Source organism: Numenius arquata, chromosome 6 (genome assembly GCF_964106895.1).
Source record: "Numenius arquata chromosome 6, bNumArq3.hap1.1, whole genome shotgun sequence".
NCBI lineage: Eukaryota > Metazoa > Chordata > Aves > Charadriiformes > Scolopacidae > Numenius > Numenius arquata.
The window spans coordinates 31,899,016-31,925,994 of record NC_133581.1 but is presented as its reverse complement, the minus strand read 5'-3'; the positions used below and the strand labels follow the sequence as shown (position 1 = coordinate 31,925,994).

The window sequence follows — 26,979 nt, the reverse complement described above, 5'->3', positions numbered from 1 at the left end:
GGTGGAGCAGGGCAGAGCTTCACTCCACGTCGGCGGGAGTGGAGAGGATGCTATGCGTGAGCAGGGCCCATTTCTGTCTCCATCTGCTCCCTCCGGTCCGGCGGCTGGGCTGACTCAGACGCAGGAAGTGTCTCCCCAGCCGGGGGGGGGCCAGGGCAGTGTGAACCACCAGGGCAAGATTAATGCCCATGACGACCTCATGGGGAATTTGATGGGGGGAGATGAGATAGCAGGATTTGAGGAGAAACCTCCTCAGAAGGGATTTATCAGGCCTTTCCTGGTAATGTTTTGAATTGGGAATAAACCTAGCGGAAGTGTCTGTCCCTCCTCCTCTGTACCCACATCATGAGACCAGTCCCCTTGAGCGAAGACCCCAGAGCAGGGGTAGGATTGGAGTCAGCCTTTTTTTCCTGGCCAAGAGAAAGATGACCTTTAAGTCACGATGCAGCAAAATTCCTGGAAGAAAAAAATGCCACCGACTCAGAAACAATTGGCCTCTCGCCCTCAGCTGCCTTTCACGCAGACACATTGCAGCTCCTCTCCAAGCAGCTGCTTTGGATTCCCTGAGAGCACCAGCCACAAGCAGGGGCCAGCAGCAAGGTTCAAGCATTAAATGATGCTTTTGACTCTTCATTGACCTGTGTGGAGCTGGGTGATCTTTTCCTAACCAGATAAAGGGCGCGTTACCTTTTTGCATTAGGCAAGGAGAAGGATACCGCAGTGGGAGTTTCCTAAAATAGAGTGTATAGAAACCAGGAGCAGAGTACCTTACCGGCCCGTCCAGACACATGGAGTAGCACAGGCTGAACCACTGCATAGTCTACTGACATTTCAATATCTAGGGTGAGGTGTTGTCCCATCCTTCCCAGTGGTACTTCCCTTGCAGACTTCTCACCGCATGTGGACTAGAGACAGGATTAAAAACAGCTAACAAAGACAGGAGTATGGCAAGTTAAGAGGGAAATGATTGAAGAATATACGCCAAGCAGCAGTGTTGGCCATATGAGCCTCAGCAGTGAAGTGTGCCGGTTTGCATCACTCCAGACTCATCGCTGGCCGTGCAGTTAAATTGCCAAAAATAGCCCTGTGCATCTCTGCTAGCAAGACAGCTCCATCCATCCCGCTCCCACGGCAGGCTGCTGCATCGCATACCTCTGCCACACAGTTGCTGCCTCTGTTGGGTTCAAGCAGAGGGATCTCCACCATGGTTTGCAATTCATGCTGGTTCTATAGCAATGCCACGTGGTACAGTTACACCAACTGGCATGAGGAAATTCTGCAGTGCTAGAAGGCTATAAATCCTACCTGTGCTCTCTCTTCCATCCTCCTCCAAATCCTGCTCCTCATTTACAAAGGATCCCTAATCCTTACATATTTCTACAGTTGCTTAATTGCTTTACATGGCCACCTCTCTCTCCAATCTAAGTTGACTGCAAGGATGAAGCAGCCCAGGAAGTCACTCCCAGACTTCTGTCTCCAAGCAGTCATTCTGCAGGAAGACCAGGAAGCGTTTCAATATTAATTGTTAATTATATTAATAGTCACTGGAAGAGCTGCCCTTTTGCTTTAGCATCGCTCCAAGAACCGTAGCAAAATGAAATTCAACCCCATCACCCTAGTATAAAACTATGTGTGTCAAGCCAGAGAAAGCCTGCTCTCCACAAGCATTCTCAGTGTTATTTAATAAAGTAGGTATATCTCCCAGATATTACAGCTTACTTTTTGGCTATGATGATAAATGCTTCAAAATCAAACAACAGACAAAGGGGCTGTATGCCAGAAGGGAAAGAGATGAACAGCAAGTTTGGTTTGGACAGTAAAAGAGGGCAGTAATCACAGTGCATCTATCGCAGCACAGATTTGGTGTATGCAGGAGATCAAATTGTTAGAACTGGGAGCTGTAAGCATATGGGGGGAAAAAAATTAAAAAAGAGCTTAGGGCTGAAACCACAGTTGTTCAAACAAACTGGCTAATCGCAGCCTTAGTTACACACACGTGCAGGTGCAGACTGATCTCAGCCAGCATCTGTGCAAAATGTCACTTGGCAAAGGAGCACATCACACGAAAGCAGATGCTGCGTGCGCACACAGCGCTTGCTGCTGGCAGAGCCACGCGAGGAAAGGGGCCTCTTCCGTCTGCACTGCTTGGTGGCCTCTTGGAAGAGCTACCTGAAGTGCTCACTGTCCCACAGCACTGGCTCGGTGCAGGTAGGGGCAGAGTTTGTTTTCAGGCTCTGGCTGGCGGCTGCTGTGAGAGCTGGCGGAGGGGCAGTGGCAGGGGGAGTGGAGAGGCTGCAAGGCTAAGCCTGGAATAAATGTAGGGAGCAGTACCTTCCTCGCCCTCCTGCTTCCCGTTCCCATGCAGTCGAGATTGCACAACCCTTTCTTCGCATCTGCTCCCTGCCTGGTTGCATAAAATCTACGGCCAAAATGTAGACCTCATTTTATGCACTGGTTTTGTCCTGCTTCTGCCGTGATTGCAGGAGCTCTGGATAACCCTGAGATCAGAGAAAAAGACAGAAAGAGAGAAAGTGCACTAGGTGAAAGCAGCTATGTTTATTCTACCTTCTGCAATTTGTAGGGGAAAATCTTTTACGCTGCCTCCCGGGGACAAACTTTGGGTTGAAACAAGAGCAGAAGAACATAGACAGAAGGGAAAAGGAAAAGGTGCTTTGCTCAAAGCACTAAAAATATCAGCAATTAAAACAAGAATTATGCAGGCTTTTTATTTTTTTTCCTTTTAGCAGTGTCTTTGGGTTTTTGGACAAAGCTCTGTGGTCCACACTTGCTTCCTCTTTCCTTCCACTTTGTTTCGCCACAAGCCATAATGGAGTGCAGGATGTGGTCACTAATTGCAGAGCAGAGTGCGCTGTTGCATGAGAGAATTAGTGGGCAGCCGGGCAGACAGATTTACACATCCCAGATGAACAAGGTGCTCCCTCCACCTCCTGCAGGCAGCCTCAGACAGGGTTTAAAACCAACGTCAACCTCCCCTTTGCATTTCTCTCCCGGAGCAGCTTGGTGGCAGCTCTCCTTATATGGATGGGTTTGAAAGCAGCCAAAGAGATATCTTTAATAATGCCAATTTGTGGCGGCAGCAAAGACCTCAGAAACCAAGCATAGGGTTGGTACTGGAGATCCCTGGCACTGCTGTAACCCTGGGAGCAGCCATGAGCTCCCTCCCTTGCAGCTCTGCTAAACCAGCCCTCAGCCCCAGAGCTCACTTACACCCACCGGCACGAGCGAGGGGCTAAACCTACCCAAGAACCTTACAGCCTGCCTTTACCTGCCTTTTTTTTTTTTTTTTTTTTTTTAACCTGCTTTTATCATGAGGATGTTTAGGGCCAGGTAATACAGTGCTCTTTCATTGCTACAGGGAAATGATTTCATAGAATCATAGAATCATCTAGGTTGGAAAGGACCTTTAAAATCATCTACTCCAACCATCAACCTAACTTTGATTAAAAACAAAAGAAAACCATAGGAAAAAAACACCCCAAGTTACTAAACTATGTCTCTAAGCACTATGTCAACCTGTTTTTGAATATCTCCAGGGATGGTGCCTCAACCACTTCCCTGGGCAGCCCATTCCAAGGCTTAATAACCCTTTCAGTGTAAAAATTTTTCCTAATATCCCATCTGAGCCTCCCCTGGGGCAACTTGAGGCCATTTCCTCTTGTCCCATTGCCTGTTCCTTGGGAGAAGAGACCAGCCCCCCCTGGCTACACCCTCCTTTCAGGGAGTTGTAGAGAGCGAGAAGGTCTCCCCTCAGCCTCCTTTTCTCCAGGCTGAACACCCCCAGCTCCCTCAGCCTCTCCTCATAAGACTTGTTCTCCAGACCCCTCACCAGCTCCATTGCCCTTCTCTGGACGCGCTCCAGCCCCTCAATGTCTTCTTTGTGGTGAGAGGCCCAAAACTGGACACAGCACTCGAGGTGGGGCCTCACCAGTGCCCAGTACAGGGGGACCGTCACCTCCCGAGTCCTACTCCCCACGCTGTTCCTGACACAGGCCAGGATGCTGTTGGCCTTCTTGGCCACCCGGGCACACTGCTGGCTCATGTTCAGCCCACAGTCGACCAACACCCCCAGGTCCTTTTCTGCTGGGCAGCTCCAGCCACTCTGCCCCAAGCCTGTAGCGCTGCAGGGGGTTGGTGTGACCCAAGTGCAGGACCCGGCACTTGGCCTTGTTGAACCTCGTCCCATTGGCCTCAGCCCATCGATCCAGCCTGTCCAGATCCCTCTGCACGTTCTCAGCCACAAGCCAGCATGGTTTGCTGCTGCTCTTCAAACAGCCACTGGTTCTTTGCTGGCCTTGGCTTGAAATGCTGCATGCTATTTTTTTCACTCCCACTTTTGTGGCATCAAAGCAGAGAGTTTGAGGGTTTCTCAACATTGTTTAAATTTGTCCCTATGAGGATACACAAAGATGCTCACAACCGTTTTAAGCTGCCAAAAATACAGAAGAAAAAATTAAATTTTTTTCTGCAACTGGGCTTTTCTCCATGTAGAAGAATCCACTTCAGCTGAGCTTAGAGGTGTCTGAGTTAATATCTGGTTTACTCAATCTGGCAGCCTGATTTCTTTGTGGATATACTTTCTGAATGAATTTCTGGTCATCTGTCAGACATGTTACTCTGAGAGGGCAGGAACCAGGAAAAAATGTTATTTGATGAGTTTAGCTCTGGACAAAGTCAGCACAAGACCCCAAGGTGCCTTTTTATACAAGCATCAACACTGTTTAATTAAAAATTAATGCAAAATTACAGCATGCTTGAAAACTCAGCAACGTCCCAGCCACTAAAGAGAAATAATCTCTGCCAGGCAGTTGCGGCCGAGGCGAGTGCTTGCCCTGCTGATGCTTGAAATCAATTTCCAGCGGCAGCAACATTTAGCCACTTGAATCTTGTTGTCAGGGAAATCAGCTCAAATAAAATATTGCAGGTGCTCTTGCTTTCTGAGAGCCCATGTGGGCAGCCCGCCCTGATCTCTGCTGCTCTGTGCACCTGCGAGAGCAGAGGACCTGGGACCGTCCCACAGGGATGAGCAGGACATGGCTGCCAGGGTCTGAGCATCACCGTGGGGAATGTGCTGCCTGCATCAGTACCCAAACCCAAAGACTCCTCTGTTTTGAGACAAAGCCACAGACGAATGCTCGGGGTTTTGTACCCCAGCTGCTTTGTGTGGCCCTGAAGAGCCACGTCCCCCCCTGGTGTGCACCATGTTTCCCTTGCTGCGAAACAGGAAATTTTCCTTCTCCACCTTCATTGTTGGCGTTTGTCGGGCTGGCCCCTGCCTGCCTGTTTGCACCGGCCTAATACAATGGAGTCATAATCCGAGGTGTTGCCGTCATAAAAATAGAAAGGAAGAACAATGTCTTCCTCAAAAACAAAGCTTTTCATGTATCTGGTTGTGTAAAATACACCGCTTAAAATCCGTTCACCGTGCTAACTGGTAACTCAAATCAAAGGCGCTATTCATATCATATTTGGGAATCATTAGCTGTGGATTTTCTACCTCGATTCATTTCGCCTTTATTTGCAACTTTCTGTGATTTTTCTTCAAAGTCCCTTTCCTCTGAAGTCAGGCGTGATCCCCATTAGCGGCACTTTCATGTAGCTGAAGAAGTGTGTCAGCATTTTCTAGTACAGATTAAAGTTCCAGAAAACAAGGGGGAATGAACTGATGGGCCCTCTGGAGAGCAGTATGAAACAGAAAGAAATGAGCAGGCATGATGTTTAAAACGGAATCTCAGAATGAATCTCGTTAAGAGCTGCGTATTTCAGTCAATCACTAAGCAAATACATCCTTAAATAAAGCTAGGTGGAAAATAAATAATGTTTTTGCCAGATGAAAGAATAATTTCCAGTGCTGCCAAATTTCACACGCCTAATGTTTTGATTTTTTAATTGAGATATATGCTGCTATCCTGTATTTTACTGCTTATCTTCCTTTCTTGCTTAAGGAAAGAAAGGAAATGTTATAAAAATGATAATTTCATCATAAGTTTCTGCTTTTCTGCAGCTAGTGACCATTGCTTTTTAAAGTCAAAAGATTTTAACAGCAAGCTACATAAAAATACACACTGGTTGTTTCAAAATCAGTTCACTTTTTTTTCCAGCGACGAGACATTATGACTGATGTTTCTCACAACCAAAAGTAACTCCTCTGAGCTCAGCAGAGCTGCCTCTGGTGTTCACAAAGTGGAAGAAAAGGTGAATGAAACCTAATAAATCTTTTCAAGAGTAAATACAGCCTAAATGGAGTTAAAGCTAACAGGGAGTGCAAGACGTTCCAGGGAATTCAGCTGAATTAGAACATTTGATTTGATACAGAAGTGGTATTCAAGCATGGAATGATTAACAGAAAACTTAAATTAATTAATCATGACCTAAGAGTTAGATGTTTAAAGAGCTTTTGTTAGAGCAGAAATCCATTACAAATTCCTGTCACTTGGAAAAGTTACACATTTCAAAATTAGTTTTCATTGTACATGAGGACGAAAGTTTAAATATTATAAAAACCTTCGCAAGAGCAAAATTTCTGGAAATGAAATAGTAAATAAATGGATCCATTGGAAAAAACTCAACTCTTTCCCTTCAAAACTTTTAAATCAAAGTAGTGGTCACACCTGTCTGTGCCAGCCTTCATTTTAATGCATTTGCAACAATCCACAAATTTTGGACTCTGTCATAAAAGCCCTCTGTAGCAGCTGACAGGCTGACCCAAGTCCTTGTGTTTTGCCCCACTCTCCATCCATGCTGCGTTGCCCACCGCCCAGAAAGCCACCGGCTGCCACGGTGCCCACGGTGTCTCCCTGCCTCCCGAGTCTGCACGGCTGAATTCCCCTCGGGGTTTCCTCCCCCTGCTCACAGCAGGCGTTGCCCTTATATCAGGGAAACAGCTTTACTTAAAACTGGTTTTGGGTCTTTTCAACAAAGGGAAAAGTTCAGATCAGGGTCAGTTACTCTACATCATTTCACTTCGTTTGTCCCAGTGGAAACCCCTGAACTCTCCTGTTGAAAGTGTCAGCTTCCCATGGAAACTTCTGATTTTGTAGAAATCACATTTTCTAGCTGAAAATTCCTGTCCAGCTCTATCCAGGAATTTGGATTTTTCTGTCCAAAGGAAAAAGAAATCCTATGGCCTCAGCTCAACCAGCCACTTCAGCACCTCTTCCTGCTGCAGCCAACATGCAGCCTCTTGCTCTCCTGCAAGACCCAATCTGTGCTGAAAAGACCACCAGGTCATCCCTGGTGGTAGGAAGCACCCTTCTTAGGTCAGGGGAGCTGGATCATGCTCTGCTGCAAGAGGGCAGTCACAATTGAATGAAGGAGAAGGGTACCCCATGCTCAGGTTAGCCCTCACCTTCTCTCCCTCTCACACGTGCACACATCAACATGCAGAGGGTTAAGGGCAGGCATTTCATCCATCGGCATCTGTTGCTTTTTCAACATTACAATCACTTCATTGTCTGCAGCAGCTGCCACACTGGAGAGGAAAGTAGAAGGCTTCTCAGCAGGATGTAGAGAAAGCATTAACAGTGTTAAAACTATCCTGGTAGCCGAGGGAAGAAAAAAAAATCAAAATCCCAACTTCAGATTCTCTTATCAGAAAGTTTAAATATTTTCAAGATTTTTGTTTACAGCGTTTAACATTTCTGCTTCCTAAGCCATAAAGGTTTAGAGCTGCTGCACAAATGTTTGGCTAATCTCTCCAAGCTGCAGGGTAAATAGCAGCTGAAGTTTGGTCCTGGTGCTAAGCACAACGGGCCTTATTCTGTGTCTGGGAAATGCAAAGGAGAGTTTCTGTCGTGGTTGTCCTTGGGTTCAGGGCTTTCTTTTAAAGCCCTTTCAAGCAATGTCTCACATGGAAACACGCACGAGGAAAGCCGGCATCGATGTCAAACTTAAATAAGATGCAGACAAAACATCTGAGAAGCTGGTGTTGGAAAGAGCCTCAAAATGTCATTTAATCTTTCCCCTGCCCAAAATAGGATTAACGGGATGTAAAACATCAGCTATGGAAGTGCTGGAGTTTGGGCAAATGTGATGCTCCTGAATGCTTGCACTTACCTTAGCATGTCGTGCGACGCGTTACACTTGGAGACAGGTAGATTCAGTTCAGTGTGCCAAATGTGCCCCTGCCCCGCCAGTTCACAGCTCAGAGGACCAAATGCTATTTTAAGTTACGCCACCGTAACTCTGGAATGATGCCGGAGGCATCACTCTGCTCTCTGAGCCAGAGAGCAGGTCCCACTGCAGGTGTCTTGCTCAAATGCACATGGCAGCCCCAGGCACACACACACACACACACACACACACGTACCCCACAGGTCTGTGCCCAAATGCAGCACCCAAAACACCTTGGCCTGTCAGGAGCCACATCTTTGCAGTAGGTACAGCAGTTAGCTCAGATTTGGTGGGCTTGCTAAGGCACCTGAATGTAGGGAATAGAAGACTCAGGCTCTTTGCACAGACAGCAGCCAAGCCAGCAGCTGCTTTCTGGTTTATATTCCTGCACATCAATCATATTTCCCCTAATATCAGGTTCTTACGGAAGGCACGCTCCTGTACACTTCTGTGCATGTCATAGATATATTTTTCTTCCTTTTTGGCTTTGGCATCTGTACTTTTTTTTGAAGATGCTGATAAAACAGAGAAGCCATTTTTCCCCTGAATCACATCCAGCAGCATTAGGACTGCAAGCTGTACTACTAAGGATGCTGATGGGGTAATATCTCTCCCCTACCCTGACCCAGCATCCAGGACAGGTCCATCTTAGTTCCACGCTCCTCATTCCTTGGCTGTTTTAACACAGTTACCAACAATGATTAAAGTGGGGCGATACTGAGAACCAGCATGGCCAGCACAGACTATCTGCCCTTGGCCCCTCTTAGCCAGGAACTCTTCAGGAGCCCAAGAAACGAAAGCTCCCCAATTTGTCAACCTTGAAGTAGTCAAAGAATTCAATCCACTAAAGTCATAGCTGTTGAAGGTTAAAATGCTTTTGCTGAAGTCTCTTTCTCACCAACCTGGGACCCCTGTCAAGTTCAAAGCACAGGGTCTTCTGCCAGTATAAGTCACTGTGATATAGCTACTCCATCATCTGAAGATCCAGCCCACAGTGAGGACAACTCATCCACTGTAGAGCAGAGATTTTGTGTTCTTCCAGCGGCATTATCTGTTCCCACTGCCATCTAACCCAGACCAAGGCAGATCAGCACAGTTTTTGGAAAGACACTGTTAGACAGCTTTGCCTTTCCAGACTGCTTTCCCCTTCCTTCCAGGCAAAAATAAAACCAAACCCTAGCTGTGATCCTTGAGCAGTGCAACAGTGGAGAACTGCCTTGATTGCCTCCAACCCTACAGAGACCCTTGTCCTCCATGCTCTGGAAAACACCCCTGTGTATTGCCTGGCTACACTTCAGTGAAATTTGTCTCATTTTGCCACTAATCTTCCATTTATTCTGATGTTATTTACCAGGTCTTGCGTTCCCTTGATAACCAGATGCTTGATGTAACTTTGGAGACAGTCTTTTCCCCAGCAGTCAGTTCCAGTTAGAGGAATGACCTGTTGCCTTACACGAACAGGAGAGAGGAGCTGGGCAAAGAGTCAGAGGGTCCCTTTATTCCCACCTTTGCTCCTTGGAGGAAAATTCACACTCCTTGGTCTGCTTACTAATGCAGACCATGATCTCAGCATCACTGTCAGAAGACTCCAAATACGTCCTTCACAGAATTAGTTTTCAGTAAGCAGTTGATTTAAAGAGTCTTGACTGACTTTATCCATGTTAAAATAAACTGAAAATGCCATAGCATCTGGTCTTTTGTAGATCAGGTCAGCATAGATAGTTAAAATACTAAGATTACTCCAGTTATCAGTTACTCTTTAATAATCTCAGAGCTCTACCACCCTTGCTATTGACTTGAGCCCAGCTCTAGATAAACATATATTCCTAGATACTGTACAGTGGTGACAGAAGCTTTAATAATATTTAGAAGAGCTAAAAATATAGATATAGATAATAATCTGCATTCTGCCTTTCATTTTTTGGATAGGCTCACATTGCAGTCACAGCCAAATTTGGGGTTTTTTTCATTCATCTCAATGTTACAAATAATCACATGGTCACAGGAAGGGCACTTTTCCTCCATCGGCGTTAAGAAGATATCTAGTATTTTTCCTTTTTAAGGAATGATCATAGTATTTTTAATAATATATTCAAGTTATATCTATTTATACTACTTAATGCTACATTTGTTCCTCTTTCTAACATTTACTTGGATTTAGTGCTATTACTTTCAGTACAGAGTAAAAAGACCCTTAATTAGAGTATCATTTAAATGCACACATCAGAGTCCATTTAGTGCATTTACCTTGGCAGTTATTATTAGTTTCTGACTCAGGAGCAGAACTGCTTCCCATGGGGAGAGCTGATGGTGCACAGTGAGCTGAAATACTCAGGAAGCACCTCCCAGTCTGCTGCAGCGCACCGTCCTCTCTTTAAGACAGAATGAAATCTAACAAAACACTCTCTTAGACACAATGTCAATTGTTCTTCAACTCCCCAAGCACTATAATCATGTTAGCCTTTCCCATCTAGCACAGCTTTGCACAGCGCTGAGGTCCCAAGAGCTCCCTCAGGACTGTATTACTGGAGAAACTGGGCACAGCTTTTCTTGCAGACACCCCCAAGGTTCCTTGGACTCTGCTATCAGCGGAGCTGGATTTGTTCAAGGATTGATTAGCACAGCAATAACTCACTGAGATGCAGGGGAAATCCTCCAGTGCTGATTTTACAAACAATGAGGTCAATGATTCCAATAAATCAACTTCATTCATGCTGTCTATAAATAAGTAATGTCCCAGACTGGGAAGAAGCTGGCTCATGTTTTAGTGTTGTGCTTGTTCTGAAAGCTTTGGGAATTTCCATTCTCTTTCATCCATCTCTGGACCAGATTCATTCCGCTTGATCTTCCTAATCCACCTCCACTGCTTTTGTGTTCTCTGTCATGTAAGCCGGCCAACGCTGAAGTCTGTCTTCTCAACGCATTTTGAAAGATTTACAGTGTTTCGTATCAGCTGCTTGAATAAAAATGTTTGGTGGAGTGGTACATCTCTGCTGTCTCTGCATAGCAAATACCCAGCTGTGAAGAGCTGCAGCCTTTTTCCTCTCAAGATGCTAAAAAAACGCATAGTACAAGCCGTGAATCTTCCTATAGGATGACACTGTCTAGATGAATCTGTTCCTGCTGCAGAATGAGACAATAGAGCTGTCGTTTTCTGTCAGCCTGCTTCCCCAATATGACTGCAACACCAAGTCGGGGTTGGGCATTTTCCCACCAATTCCACTGGAATCCTCAAGCCCATATGGACAAGACAGAGGGGAGGGGGTACCCCTTGACATGCACCAAAAAATAGGAGTCCAAGGTGACGAGCAATGCCTATAGGCAGTGGAGAAATGTCTGGAAAGGCAAAATCGTAAAGCATTTAGGTATCACTTCTCTGTTGCTTCCAGAAGTAGCTAAACCATCCTGCTTTACAGGATGCAGGACCCCTCCGCATAGTCAGTCCCAGGCTTCCAAAATTCTGTATCCCTGACTTCCATGTCATGAGAGTGTTGCAGGAGGGCGACTGTTTGCCTCCCCTTTTGTGAGGTGCCTTTCACTGGGAGTTTGAGTTACCGTCACCGGGTTTTTCATGCAACTGCAGAGTTAAAAAAGAATATAATAAAAAGGCTCACAAATATAAAACCCAAGAATGACTTGACTTTGGCCTTAAGAAAAGGATGAAGTACTGCAAGCCTCATTAAATAACAAGAATAATCAACCAATGCGAGCTTTAGATCAGCCATTGAGGGATGACAGGTAGAAATAGGAAAGTCATGTTACCTCTGGCTAGATCATTAATGAGACCATTGCTAGACCACACTGTCTAGTCCTAGTGGCTGCTTGAAAAAGGATTTGGAAAAGAGCTACAAGAATGATATAAGAACAAGAAAATATGCCTTGTAGGAGGACACTAGATAAGCTATTTAGAGCAGAATAAATGATGCTATGAATCCTATCTGGCTTTAAAATCACTAGATGTCTGTGGCCTAAAGACAAAGCAGCGAATTCCTCACCACCTCATTAGACCAAGAGCTACACTGAGTGAAATCAGCTGAATCCCAGCCCTGGAGGCCTCTCTGTGCTCCCACCACGGGGAGCAGGCTGGAGATGTTTTTCAGATATTGTAAATATCAGATGGGCAAAAGTATTTGCTCAGCAGAACATAGATCTCATCCATTGATGAGGTGACAGAAAATGGCGAAGTTTACTCAGAGCCTTTCCTTTGAAAAATGCTGGTTCTCAGAGGCCTGTAAGAGCTAGTGGTAGATGATTAAAGGAGCAATCAAAAAAAAAGCCATTTAGTACAATTTACATCTGAAGTGAGGTATTTAGGCCAATTACAGGGCAAAATAGCATGTTTTCGATTTTTATTTCAGAAAGAATATAGTTAGGCTGCAGGATAAGTCTGAGGTACTAAATCAATTTGGCTGTAATCAAATCTTGTTTGTCACGAAGGAGGAAGTGCGGGAACATGCCACGAACAACGTGTGACTCGATTTCCTGGAGATGACTCTCACGTGTGGAAGTGAAGACTGGCCCAGGCTTGAGTCACAGGGCACTTGCAGGCTCCGCGTGAGCCAAGGGTCTCGTAACACCAGATCTTATCTGCCCTGGGTGTGCTGGCCACACAGTGCTGTAGCATCGCATTCGGTCAAAGCAAAGGGAATATTTCCAAGGAGGAACCCTACAGGGATAGCCTTCTAGCTAAAGCAGCAAACAGTCATTAGATCTCAGCTGAATTGATTGTCATTCCTGGCCTGAATGATGGGGAGATGTCATTAAGGTCTTTCTTACGCCTATTTTGACCCACTTCCTTCGGTACGTGCCAGACTGTAGCATCACTAGGGCTTTCATTTGCAGATTTCCTGAGTGTTCCCAGCTTCGGCTGCAGCTGTGTAAAATCTCCTGAAGATAGGTCCACAGCAGCTAAAATGAAGTTCTCCAGACACTTCACCCAAAATCAAAGCAGCATGTGAGATAGGCAGCCCTATCCCTATTTTCTTCACCTGGATCAGCCAAAAGAAGAAATTTCTGAACACAAATATGACCCGAAGTAGGATTCAGAAATGTGCCTGGAGTGCTTAGATGGTGCTACAAAAATTCACTGCCCACATTTACTTTGCTTTCCTGTTGAATATTCAAAACTGCTATTTCTTAAAGCCTGGAATGTGTAGTTTCAGTTCAGATACTTAGATGCCTGACTGAAACAGGAACCGGGGCAATTAGAGACCTAAATGTCTTTGAGACATGTTTGAGTTTCAGTCCCTAGTTGGAATGTAATAGGGCTCCTTGCATTTCAGCCATAGAGACCCTTATTTAGGAGTTGTGCAGTATGAAAAGAAGACAATTTATAGGCAAGAGTTTTAAAATCACTCTTCTTCAAACAAACTCCTATGAAAACACTCCTGTCCTGCCTGGGGTAAGCCCCAGAGATCAGTAGATATCTGTGAAGAGGAGGGACATTTCCAGCCCATTACAAAAGCTTTCACAAGACTACATTCTGGAAGTGAAACGGTACCCAAGAAGCAAACATATCGTCAGTATCCCCAGGGATATCAGCTGCTAGAGAACATACCCCATTCAGTATATCAATAACTTCACTTCACAGAAATCACTCTGAAAGGTGCCAGAGGAAAGAACCTGATGTCTCTGGTACACCCTGGTATTTGCTGCAGTCCACAGACAATGCATTTGCTCTTGAAGATATGGTCTGGACTTGACTCATGCAGAGATGATTATCAGAGAGGGAGTAAAGCTTCCTGGGGAAATCATTGACTGATCACTTGCGGGGAGTTCAACTTAAACCTCAAATCTGTGCTGAGGAAAGCACACACACACACACAAAAAAAAAAAATAAAAAAAACCCTCATAATTGCAAGTGGACTCTATTCTTTATATGAATGGATTGACGATAATTCTTGTAAAGAACACAGAGAAAACGGGGAACAAAAGGTTCTGGCATTGCTGAAAATGTTCTGATTTTATAGGTTGGTGTTGCGGCAGATTTAGGGCATATTCAAAAGGAAGAAGGTGTATCAGCTTCTTCATTTACTGCAAGAACCGAGGAGAAGGAGATTCAGTTCTCATCTCCCTGAGAACTGCTCTAGTCCTCCGAGGTGACACTGTGGTTCCAGTCCCTGTCACAGAGAAGCAATTCACTGATTATTTTGCCGATAAAGTCTATGTTCCTTTGTCAGTTTGAATCCTTCCCCTTTCCAAATGTCCTGGGCATGATTAGAGCGCCCCAAGTCAAAGCAAAATATTGCACTCTACAACTGAAATTTTTGCTCAACTAGAAACTGGAAAAATACATACATTTTTGTATTTGATATATAAAATACATGCGTGTATATGTGTGAGCATATGTATTTTAAAGACAAAAATATTGCTCAGTTTATTTCTCATTGCAATCCTCCCTCCTTAGTATCTGATCTGCATTTAGCACATTGGTCAGATCCAGTTACAGCTTCATGTAGAGCTTCACCTGACAAATACATGCAGGATCAAAGAAGTTTGGTTTGAAGTTGAAAACTGGGCACAAGCTGAAGCCAAGAGTTTAAGCCAGTGCTGTTCCCTCGTGAGTGAGGCCTGTATGAACAAGCACCTTTGGAAGTGAAAGGAGATCTCTAAGGCACACACATAAAGAGCTTTCTATCTAGAAATGAAAAATTTGGTCAAGTGTCTACCCATCCGTTAAAGCAGTAAGAACCCAAAACTTCCATCTAAACTCCACTGCAGCTAACCAACACCTGCTCTTTTTTCCCATCTTCTGATTTTACCCTCTTTCCCAGCTGGAAAATAAACAGACGTGAGCATTTCTACTGCCAGCAGGTCAACTGGAATTGTAGTTGTTCTTATACGGGTGGCCATTAGCCTGTGTTAAGTAATAGGTATCCGGTACAAATAATCACAGTGAACAGACAAATGGAGAAACTTAATAGTCAGAGCTTGTTGACAAGGGCAAAAGATGGCCCTTGTGAAAGTTTGAGGCTTGATGCCGACTAATTGGATAAAAAAAGATGAGAAAGCCTTTCCATCCAGGCAGGTGCCACCATCTCTGCTTGCTGTCAGGCTCTTGGCATCTCTCTCCAAAGCAGCTGGGCCTTAATTTGTTGGCAGGAAGGCACTAGAATAAATAGATGACTTCTCCCATGTGGTATCACATGAGACATTGCCTGAGTTACTGTGTACATTCTGGCTAGTGGTTTCACGGTCATTTGATTCTGGAAGCGCTTATTCCCAGGCATGGAAAAATGCTGTGTGATGTGCACGTCCACTCACCTGTAGCACAGCTAAGCACGTCTGAGCTGTTGCATCCTAGTTTGGTGCCATACCAGAGACTTAACATGTTGCCTTGCACTATTAACCAACGATAAGAGATCCTCTGAGGGCAGCAGACAATTTATGTGCCCTTTGACAGACAATTTATGTCTGTCAGCACAGACCTTGAACATTGCAGTTGTGTGGCTGAAGGGCTCTTTCGAGGGAAAACTCAGTCCCACAAAGTCACCAGGGCTTTGCTGCAAACCAAATGAAATACAACGGGGGAAAGGGTTTGGCAAAGACTGACCATTGACAGGTGGATCTGGGGCAACCCGGGCAACAAGAACATCAACAAAAACTGTCATATAGTCCCCGGGGAACACAAACTAAACACTTCTTTAAAAACAGAGCTCCCAGCTCAGACCAGTTCATGGTCCACATCCCAGATTCAGCCCACACAATAACTCCGTCTAGCACCTTGCCTTCCTGCTGTGGCCTTTGAGCTGGACAGCATGTCTCAGAGCTCTGTGTGGAAGCCCATGAACAAAACCCCCAAGCACACAGACCTGCAACAAAGCCCTGGAGGTGACCCAAAATAGTTACTCAAGCTCTCTCAAGCAGTGCCCAGCTAATTTATGATCTACCTAACATTTTAAAAGCAGCGTTTTGCACATCCTGCACTTGGTCAAAACCACCCAGTGAAAGGAGGCAAATACCTGCCCTGTCACATCATCTGATACAACCCAGACTGGAGCCAAATGAGACTGTGAAAGTATGCAGCCACATTTTATTGCAATCGCAACTGCACTTGGTGGTAAAGGCCGTGCCATTTCAGTGCTTAATCAATATACCAAAATGGCCAGTAAATGGCAAGGAGAGTTCGTATTTGTCTTGTTACTCCAAGACCGCTCATAGAGTCACGTTCACAAACCCATAAAGGAGTCTGCATTACCCCGATGACTGAGAAGGAATTTTGCATTGGCTTCCCATAGGCTTGGCCACTGAGAAAACAGGAAAAGATAGTAACAGGGTAAGTAAAAGTAAAGTGAGATAAAGCCAAAAGTAAGGCCTACAAGTCTAGCAGGTCATAAACACAACCTACCAAGTGGTCACGCGGAACGGCCTTTTGCCTGAGAGAGGAGGACTGATAAACTCTTAGTATAAAAATACCATGACGTTTTCACAGGCAAAAGCCATTTATCTTGACATCTGTTTTGCCTGCATGAAAGTGTGGTGGAAAATTCAGCACCAATACATTAATCTAGACATCACTGTCTCAAGAGCCAGCGAATATTTGAATTGTCAGTGTGAGCCATTTGGTCCCTGCTGCATTCAGAGCCAGGAATCCAAAAAGAAGCAGTTTGCCTGTTGCTGAAGTTTAGCCAACAGGACAGTTTTGCTGGGGTGGTGCTGTAAACCTAAAAGGTGATGTGGACTGGAAGGATATCTTATGATGATGAGATAGCTTAGAACAGTTGACAAGGAGAAAGAACATACAAAGGTTGAGGAAAAAAAAAGGGGGGGGAGGGGGAGAAAAAAAAGGAAAAAAAGAAAAGAGAAAGAGAGAAAAAAGAAAAAAATACATGCCTTGCAGAATTTCACAGCAGGACCCATGAGATGCAGGATGCTATAAGGAGAATTAAAATGTGATGTGCAATCTGGGTAGATTCAGGTTTTATTTTTCCCTTGCATTTCTTAGCCCTAGTGTATGTGAAGAGTAATGGTAGGACATCACCAACCTCTTTATTCCTCCTCAGCATTTCCCAAAGGTCATCAAGGGCCAAACTGGACTGTACAAACTATCAATAACTGCTCAGTGCGTGGCTCCACAGACCTGTTGCAAAATACCCACCCTGACTTCATGGACCACAGAGAACGGGTAATAGTTCAGGAGCTGTTGCAGCATGTCCTTCTGGCAAAGCGTAGCCCACCGGAGACAGACTGGACCTCTATCCAACCAGCTTATCTCCAAACCCTATTAACTACTGGAACAAGGCAGCAGTTTGTGGCTGCACCAGGGCTTTTTGCCAGTGTAGCTCGGTCAGGTAACATTGGTCAGATGTTACCAAGAGATGGACCAGCAAAGCTTCACAGCACCCTGTCAGAGTGACTTTGAAGTTTTTAAACCACTGGATACCTGAGCTGATCTTTTGCAAGCAGGGCCCCAGCTCAGTTTGCCTGCGCTTCGGGTTAGCCAGAAAGAGAGGCAAAGCTAGATAACTATGTCAGTACTGACATACGGCCAACGTCTCTTCACATTCAGCACACATTACATCACTTGCGCCTCCAATGCACCCCAGTACCACACAGTTGCTGTATGAACCTCCTGCTTTGGAGGTGCTCTGCAGGCTCCAAACAAATTCAACCAAGGACTGACGGTGTGACTGAAGCTCAGGTAGAGTCCCAAATGTCACCCAGGCCAGCTGAGCACCGCATGGCTAATGCGCTGCTGCTGCTGGAAAACTGCCTTCAGCTGAAGGGTACATCTTCCCACGGTTGGTCCCTGAGCAGAGGAACAGGTCTGGCTCCTGCACTTCTTGGCACAGCGGGCAGGTTGAAGGTTGGCCAAGGTTGCCCAGAAAAAAACCTCAGACCTCTCAGCTGCCTCTGGTAAGTTCTGCAGGACCACCTGTGGCCCTCACTGATTCTGAGAAGGGAGCTAAGAAAAGCAAGCATATTTTCAGTAGGCTTATACCTTCAGGTATGAACATTTTGAGGCTACTTACACCACAAAAAGTTGAAAACCAAGGCTCTGAGGAGGTTTTGTTCAGATTAGTCTATTCAAGTCAGGTTGAAGGAAAGGGATGGAGCATCTGGGCATTCTCCTGTCTGTGTTAGTACCCGTCTCCCCACCCACTTAGGTCTTTCCTGGGGTCTTCCACCCATGGACATCCATGCTTAACAGCTAGCCCCATGTTGAGTTCCCCTGGGAGCTGCATTGTGTATGAGCTACCTCCTGAACTGAGGAGCAGGAGGAGGGCTCTCAGCCCCTTTCCCATCTCCTCTTTCCCCTGCACATCACAAGGCAGCCCCAGCAGTGGGTGAGTGCAGCCCGTCCTGCCCTCATCAGCAAGTCCCGTTCTCACTTGCACCTTTGTGCTTTCAGAATGTCAGGTTTGTTCTGTTTATATGCCAGCAAAATCACTGTGTTGCTTTGCAAGCAAGTAAAGCTGCTGAATAATCAGTCTGTCCAGCCACACCGGTGGAGACTTCACATCTAAGAGGTTTCAAACAGGGCATTGTTCCCTAGCACAGGAGCTATTAACTTCTATAAACTGGCAGGTGTTTTTCTCCTACAAAAGTCTTACCACTTTAAATAAAAAAAAAAAAACCCAAAACAAAACAGTAAGAACCTCTGTGATGTTTTCAAGCCTCTTCTTTGCCAAAAGTAACTATTCATCTTTTCCAGCCCTCATTAATTGCAAGTTGTTATTGGCTGATGGGCACCAGTCTTAACCTCCTCCCAGGCCATAGCTCTATGTTCATATCAGCTGTTTGCTCTCATTCCTAAAAAAAGCAGTAATCCACGGGCTGTGAGAATACCAATATTTTGAGCAACTTTCCTGATGAATGTTTAAAATCTTCCTGTTGACTAATGGCTGGAACTGGATTCCCCCCTTTTCTTTCCAGTTGAGTAATAATGATTTAAGCAGATTAACTGGTTAACTAAATGTCATTAACACAGACCTTTCCTTTATACAAAATAATACTGATTACAGAGATCGGCTAATAACAGGATTCATCCAAAGGCAATGAGAAAACATTTTCATCAATGTCAGTGGGCTCAAAATTAAGTTCAACGTGAATTCTACTGAAGGAGTAAACATGCTGAGTGTGATCCATAAACCGAGACATTCTTTCCTTCATTTGCAACAGAATCCGTTCAACATCCCTGCAAATATTAGTGCTCCTCTTCCTCTTTGTCCTTCAAAGCATCCACCTCACAGCCCCATACGTTAAGCACTGCCACCTGCGGTTGCATCACACAGAACAGGACAGGTTGCCCAAGAGGCAACACACCTCCACTGAGACCCCACCAAACACCAACCGCTGCTGAATGCTTCATTGTTTCATAGCCTGGGACTAATGAAATAATAAAAAAGCCCTGACTTTCAATGATCTCTGACAAAGCTACCCTAACGGTCATGGCAGGGGGGTAGGAATCTTGTGCTTTCCAAGTCCTCGCGCCTCATGGGAGTCTGCTGGTGGCTGCAGGGACAGAAGCCAACATCCACCAGTCTCTGGGTCCCCTATAGCAGCAATATGTGCAGCTCCTCTGGCTGGGAAGAAATAAGAGCTTGGCATAAAGCATCTGCTTCTGTTGACTTTAGGTTACCTCAATTGGGTTGAATAGATGTGCTTGGTTTAGGATGCATATTGTAAGGTACACGCTAGTTTGTCTAGCACAGGGGTGTGCTGGCATTTTAGGATTAAAGCACATAAAAATGAGGCAACTGCTATGTGTTTAAACAGCGTCTCTTGTTTCTCTCTTCCAGTGACTGTGACTGTGGGAGGACAACAACACTTGCTAGGACTTTATGACACTGCAGGGCAGGTAAATTACTGCAAAACATTTATAAGTTTCCTTTTCCATGGTTTGTGTGTTACTACCATATATGGGGGTTTGTTGTTCATGCTGTTTGTGGGGTTTTTTTTACAAATATTAGCAATCGGTTCAAAGTTTTAAGGGTTGAACTGCTGACCTCCTTTTTGTTTTCTACATAGAGATTTCATTCTGATTCAGGAAGAAAACACACACAAATACACTCATCCCAAAGACTGCATTTTGTCTAAGCAAAAATACTAAAACCCGGTCAGGCTGTTTAGCCTCCCATATTTCCCCCTCATACTGCAAATATGATGTTTCATATAAAGTCTGTGTTTTCTTGCATTTACCACATGATGGCATTAAAGATACAGAAAACTCCTGTTTCCAAGATCAGGAAACTATTATAACACTGCACTAGCCTATCGGTCACCAGTTATTGACTTTTGAAATGGTAACCCAGCCAGATTGGCACCCATCCCTGCATCCTTCTCCCAGGACAAGGGTGTCCATTACAGGAGAGTCTATATCCCATGCTTACTTACATATATAATGCTTTTACTCTTTCCACTCTCCACAGTCCGATACAGTGCGCTTGAAATAAAAGTTTGCCAAAGAGCTCTGATCTGTGGGCTGATTTCACCCCCTGGAGAGGAAAGGAGAGTATTTCTCACTGCCTTGCTCTGCCAGTAGAAGGGCAGAAAATGGTACAGGGAGCGACACATTTTCATGGTGACATTTCCCTCTCCTACCTCCAAATGTCAGCAACCAGCAGAATAAAGAAAGGATCACCATCCGCAATAAACGTTGCTGAAAATCACCAGCTGAGAGTGGAGAGATCAGGTCCCAGGCCCCTCCTGGCCTGGTAAGGTTGAAACCCACATCCACCAGCTCCTCTGGTCAGAAATGGCACTAGGCACTTGAGGAGGACAGTCACTGGAGGCAGCAGGAGAGGACAGCAGATTTGGGACACTCACTCTCTGGGATCCAGCAGCTCTGGATGCTGGGCTTTGCTCTCAGGAGCACTTGGCTGTGCTTTTTCGGCCATGACCGACTGCCATGAAATGCCTAAACAGTGCAGGAGACCCTCCTGTCTGCAGAATGCCACTTGTTAAAGAATATACTTTGCAGCTGTATGCAGAGAGGTCCAAAACCAATCAGGACAGACTGTCACTTCCAGAAAACCCTGCCCTCAGCAGTACTGGGGCTTTTATACTTTGGGCTTTGCTTTTTTTTTTTCATTTTATTCCTATCTATCACATGTGTGTAGGAAGCAACGGTCACTTCAGAGCTAGCTTGGTGTCACTTACAGTCCGCCCATCCTTTCTATTTACATGGTGCAAAGAGATGATCCCAAAGCTGGTCCCAAAATATGACCCAAATCCTTGTCCTATGTTGAACGCATGTTCAATTTTCTGTTCTGCACTCACAAACACAGAGATTGGAGCATGTCTGTCACAATCCAGCAGCACTACAAGCCTTTGCAAACAAGACTGGAGTTATATGGAGTTACTCAGGATAAAAAGGACAGTTTATGGCCTTTGGAAGAAGGGGCAGGCCACTCGGGAAGACTACAAAGATGTCATAAGCTATGTAGGGTGAAAATTAGAGGGGCCAAAGCCCAGCTAGAACTTAATCTGTCTTTGGATGTTAAAAACAATAAAAAAAGTTTCTATAAATACATGAGTAATAAAAGGAGGACTAAGGAGAATCTCCATTCTTTATTAGACAGTGGTGGTAACATGGTGACAAAGGATGAGGACAAGGCTGAGGCACTTAATGCCTTCTTTGCTTCAGTCTTTAGTAGCAGAATCGGTCATTCTCTGAGTACCCAGACCCCTGAGCTAGCAGATGGGGGCAGGGAGCAGAACAATACCCCTGTAATACAAAGGGAGATGATGAGGGACCTGCTCCAGCACTTAGACATACACAAGTCTATGGGGCTGGATGGGATCCACCTAAGGGAACTGAGAGCTGGCAAAAATGCCCACCAAGCCACTTCCCATCATTTACCATCAGTCCTGGTGAACTGGGGAGGTCCCAGCTGACTGGTGTCTAGCAAATGTGACACCCATCCACAAGAAGGGCTGGAAGGAACATCCGAGGAACTACAGGCCTCTCAGTCTGACCTTGGTGCCTGGGAAGGTCATGGAACAGATCATTTTGAGTGCCATCACAAAGCACATACAGGACAACCAGACGATCAGGCCCAGTCAGCATGGGTTTATGAAAAGCAGGTCCTGCTTGACAAACCTGATCTCCTTCTATGACAAAGTGACTCGCTTGGTGGACAAGGGAAAGGATGTGGATGTTGTCTACCTAAACTTCAGTAAAGCCTTTGCCAACATTTTCCACAGCATTCTCCTGGAGAAACTGGCTGCCCATGGCTTGACAGGTGTACTCTTTGCTGGGTGAAAAACTGGCTGGAGTGCCAGGCCCAGGGAATGCTCGTGAATGGAGTTAAATCCATTTGGCAGCTGGTCATAAGTGGTGTTCCCCAGGGCTCGGTATTGGGGCCAGTCCTTTCAATGATCTGGATGAGGTGATCGAGTGCACCCTCAGTAAATTTGCAGACAACACCAAGTTGGGTAGGAGTGTTGACCAGCTTGAGGGTAGGAAGGCTCTACAGAGGGATCTGGACAGGCTGGATCAATGGGCCAAGGCCAATGGGATGAGGTTCAACAAGGCCAAGTGCCGGGTCCTGCACTTGGGTCACACCAACCCCATGCAGTGCTACAGGCTTGGGGCAGAGTGGCTGGAGCTGCCTGGCAGAAAAGGACCCGGGGGTGTTGGTCGACTGTCGGCCGAACATGAGCCAGCAGTGTGCCCGGGTGGCCAAGAAGGCCACCAGCATCCTGGCCTGTGTCAGGAACAGCGTGGGGAGTAGGACTCGGGAGGTGATCATCCCTCTGTACTGGGCGCTGATGAAGCCCCACCTCGAGTGCTGTGTCCAGTTTTGGGCCTCTCACCACAAAAAAAGACATTGAGGGGCTGGAGTGTGTCCAGAGAAGGGCAAAGAAGCTGGTGAGGGGTCTGGAGAACAAGTCTTATGAGGAGAGGCTGAGGGAGCTGGGGGTGTTCAGCCTGGAGAAAAGGAGGCTGAGGGGAGACCTTCTCGCTCTCTACAACTCCCTGAAAGGAGGGTGTAGCCAGGGGGGGCTGGTCTCTTCTCCCAAGGAACAGGCAATGGGACAAGAGGAAATGGCTTCAAGTTGCCCCAGGGGAGGCTCAGGTGGGATATTAGGAAAAATTTTTACACTGAAAGGGTTATTAAGCCTTGGAATGGGCTGCCCAGGGAAGTGATGGAGTCGTCATCCCTGGAGGTGTTCAAAAGACAGGTTGACATAGTGCTTAGTGATATGGTTAATGATGATTTTTGTCAGTGTTAGGTCAATGGTTGGACTCGATCTAAAAGGTCCCTTCTAACCTAGGCAATTCTATGATTCTATGATATTTAGTTCTCAGTCAGATTTTACCCAGTGCCTTAGTATTTCTACTTGTTTTGTAGGGCTGATAGTTCTACCTGTCACCCATTTCCTCAAAACACATCCTTTCATTTGTGCTCCTGAGCCAGAAGCAGCACTAATCTGTCCCTTTGACAAACTTCACCCCTCCATCCATTCCTGCACAGTCATTTTGCCATCTCCTGCTTCAAGCTAGGCGGAACACCACCTGCCTCCAAGCACCATTTCTAACTTCATTTCCCTTTCAGATCTTGGTCCAGAGGACATGGCCAGCTAGTCAAAACTGAGAGCATAAATCACTTCTTGTTGACTAGGTTGTACCTCCATGGAGGCTGAAAGGATGATGCTTCCCACATGCTCAAGATAAAACATCACATCATCTGGGTTGTCTCCTCCTTGTGTTGTGTGGCTTTCCAAAGGCATTGGTGTGAAGTCATAGCTAAAAATAGCACTTGACATTACGGTGCTATAAAACATATGCTAATGAAATAACAATTGGAAAAATGTACTCCTGCAGCAGGACCCTCTGTCAGCCTGAAGGGAGAGCTGGCAGAGACCCCAGATCTGGGGTATCTGGTTTTCTGCATCCTTGGCACAAACAGTCCTAGGAGATAAAAAACAGTGGTCTTTTTTTTTCCCCAATCTGGACTCAGGTGTGGAGGGCTTTAACTGGCTGACATGGCAGGGAGCGTATGTGAGATCAGAATGGCAGCAACATTAAAAAAAAAAAAAAAAGCAGGTTTTGCTGTACTTTCTGTGCCCAAGCATTTCAAGGCTGCTGGCAGCAAGAGAGCAGGGAGGGAGCAACACCGGTTGATGCCTTTCGGCCCCGGCAAGTCGTAGGCAAGTAACTCAGCAAGGTCAGCTCTGGCACTGGCATTTCCCTGCCAAACCAGTGGCCAGGCAGCCTCACGCTCCCTAAATAACAAGACAGCAAAATGCAAGCACAAACCAGGGAAACAAATTAGTGACCAGCTATAGCCCACCCCCATGAGGACTCACATCTCTCCCCAAACACCGCTGTCGCTGACTGCAGCACCTCTGGGTGCACCCCATACCCACGCAAATGTCCAGTCCCTTTTTTACACTATTTATTTGCTTGACTTCAACCATCTCTAAATGAGAAACGATCCTGATGTATCATATCTCGTAACAGTCCATTGCAAGGTTTTATAGCCTTCTCCTGGGCAGCAGGTACTAAAAGAGATGGGGTTCTTGTCTGATGGGATTTAGAGGCTCCCGCCAGGCTGCAGACACAGGCATCTACAGGAGCCCCAGATCAACCCTCATCCACAACATTGGTTCTTGTGCTTTAACGCTCCTGTGCAATCTCCCTGACAGGACACAAGACCTCTTCTGTGTGGTGTGTGGTTGTCCCTCCTTGCAGCTTATAGCATGCTCTGCGCTGCTAACACAAATTAGGGGCAGTCCTCCCCCAAAAAAAGGATTTTCTAGGGGCTAGAAAGGAACAAGCAAAATAAAATGAAATGCATGCTCCTCTAGCTGTCACCGCCCAGCAGAGCACTCGTGGCTTTTAATTTGTAATTTTAATGGTACAGTAAGTTCCAGCCCTCTAAATATGCATGTCTGGAATATTGAAGCTATTTACCCAAATAAATAGGTTATATTTACCCAATTTCTTTCCAAAAATCCTAAATCACGATTCCTTGAGGGCTTGCTGCCACCACGTGGCTGTTTTAGGAGGCTGATTTGCAGCAATTAAACTGAAAACGCGGAAGGCCTTTGCCAAGAACCTAGTATCAGCTCATGTTGACTGTGACATAAACATACTTAATCTCAGACCTGATGTTCTGGGTTAAAATAATGTCCCATAATCAAGACAGGCCTTCCCAACTCACAGCATCCACATAGAACTCATCTGTCCCTATAATGCTATTGCTCTGTTGACACCATTACCTTGGCATCCACTTTGCCCCTATAAACTCATCTGCTGGGAGCTGGGACTCATCTCCAAAGCCTCATATAAATCTTCTCCCACCGACTTGCTTCTTCGTAGCCTGTATCACTGATGTTCCCACAAATTTCTCTGAGTTTTTTTCATGCCGTTCCCTGAATGTGGAGAATCTACTCTTTCTTGGGGGGTGATATGTCGAAACACCTCCTCTTGTCTTGTAAATCATTCTTCAGAACAATACTTTCTACGACACTGGAAAGACAAAGGTCAGCTGGCAAGTACTCTGGCTTTACCCCAAATACTGTGGCTGTGGGGCTGGAGGTGGCAACTGGGAATTTACTCTTCCTGTTGAAGTGGGTTTTGGACAATGAACATTCAGTTAGACACAACAAAACATTTTCTTTGTGGTTTAGGTTGTTTCTTTAAACTTCATTTTAATGAAAAAGAGCTAAATTTGGCCTCATACTTCCTTTCAGAATAAATAGCTAAGGGTTTTTTTCTTTAGAAAAGGTTGGAGCAGACTGTTTTTACATAACCCATTAGTATTTTTCAGAAACTAGTGTTGATTCAGAAGTAGTCTGGGTCATCTTATCACTGCACACTTAGTGAACAGAAGGCTTCGGAAAGATTTGCCAGCCTCAACTAACTCATAATTAAGACCACTCATTTGTTGACGCAATCAAAGCACGACAGAAGCAAGGCTGAATTAAGGCACCATCTAGTCTGGGCACACAATGATACAGTCCTGCATCAGTTTCTCCTGCAGGAGAGACAGCAGTTGCATTGCTCCTGCCCTTAATGCAGGTTTTCCCCACCTAAAATAAATGTTCTCAAGTCTGAGCAACAGTGCTTTTCTTTTTTCCCCCCTTTTCATTGAGTTATTAATTATTTCAGTATCTGTAAAGCAAAACTGGACCAGTTGGGTTTTTGTACAGTTACAACCAAAAGCAACCATACTGCAGAGATCTGAGGCTTTCCCAGAATGCAGAAACCATAAACTAAAGACCTAGGTCTCAGTCAGCAACATGTATTATCGTTGCCCACACTCCAACTTTGTGTTCCTTTCCCCTTTTTTAATTCTGTATCCCCCAAAAAAAGTCTTCAGAATAGGTGTATCCCCCAAAAAGCATCTGTTTCATTGCACTGAAATTTTCTAACAGGTTTCATTGAAAATACCCAGCAGACACAGCTACATATGCTCTCGCTATCAGAAAGAGCCAGTCTATCCCTTTCACACAGCTTGCAAAACCTCTGCTCACTCTCAACACCTCAAGCCTGAAAACAGACCCAAATTCTTCCTTGAAACTTGGCTATGAAAGCTAGCTCATGACATGACACAGCTGGGCTTTGAGCTGTTTGAAAAGTCGCCCTCTTCACAACTAGCACAAAGAGAAAACATCTCTCCTTCCCTAGTCCAGGGCTTGCGGAAACACTAGAGCACCCCCCGTGATCACCCAGCCACTGCAGACTGGGTTTGATCTGTTTTGCGCTTTCAAGACGAGTGTCTTCTGCTGACTGACACACTGCTGTGTACCATACATGATTGCAGTGGCACCAAATAGTCCGGAGACTTGTATTTGTTGTATATGGTCATGTCTACAATGCCTACTGGGGAATAGAAAGCCCATAATATTAACAGAAAAGCCTCTGGAGAACGTGTCATCAGGAAATATTAGCTA

General features: G+C 45.5%; 1 protein-coding gene across 3 annotated transcripts in view; it reads left to right on the top strand.

Moving 5' to 3' along the window:
- Positions 1 to 26,979, top strand: part of RHOJ (ras homolog family member J) — a 65,943-nt gene that overhangs the window by 27,584 nt on the left and 11,380 nt on the right. For all 3 annotated transcript variants that reach the window (XM_074149295.1, XM_074149297.1, XM_074149296.1), the window contains exon 2: positions 19,872 to 19,930. In XM_074149295.1, coding sequence (XP_074005396.1) covers positions 19,872 to 19,930 — 59 coding nt within the window. The remainder of the gene's footprint in view (positions 1 to 19,871; positions 19,931 to 26,979) is intronic.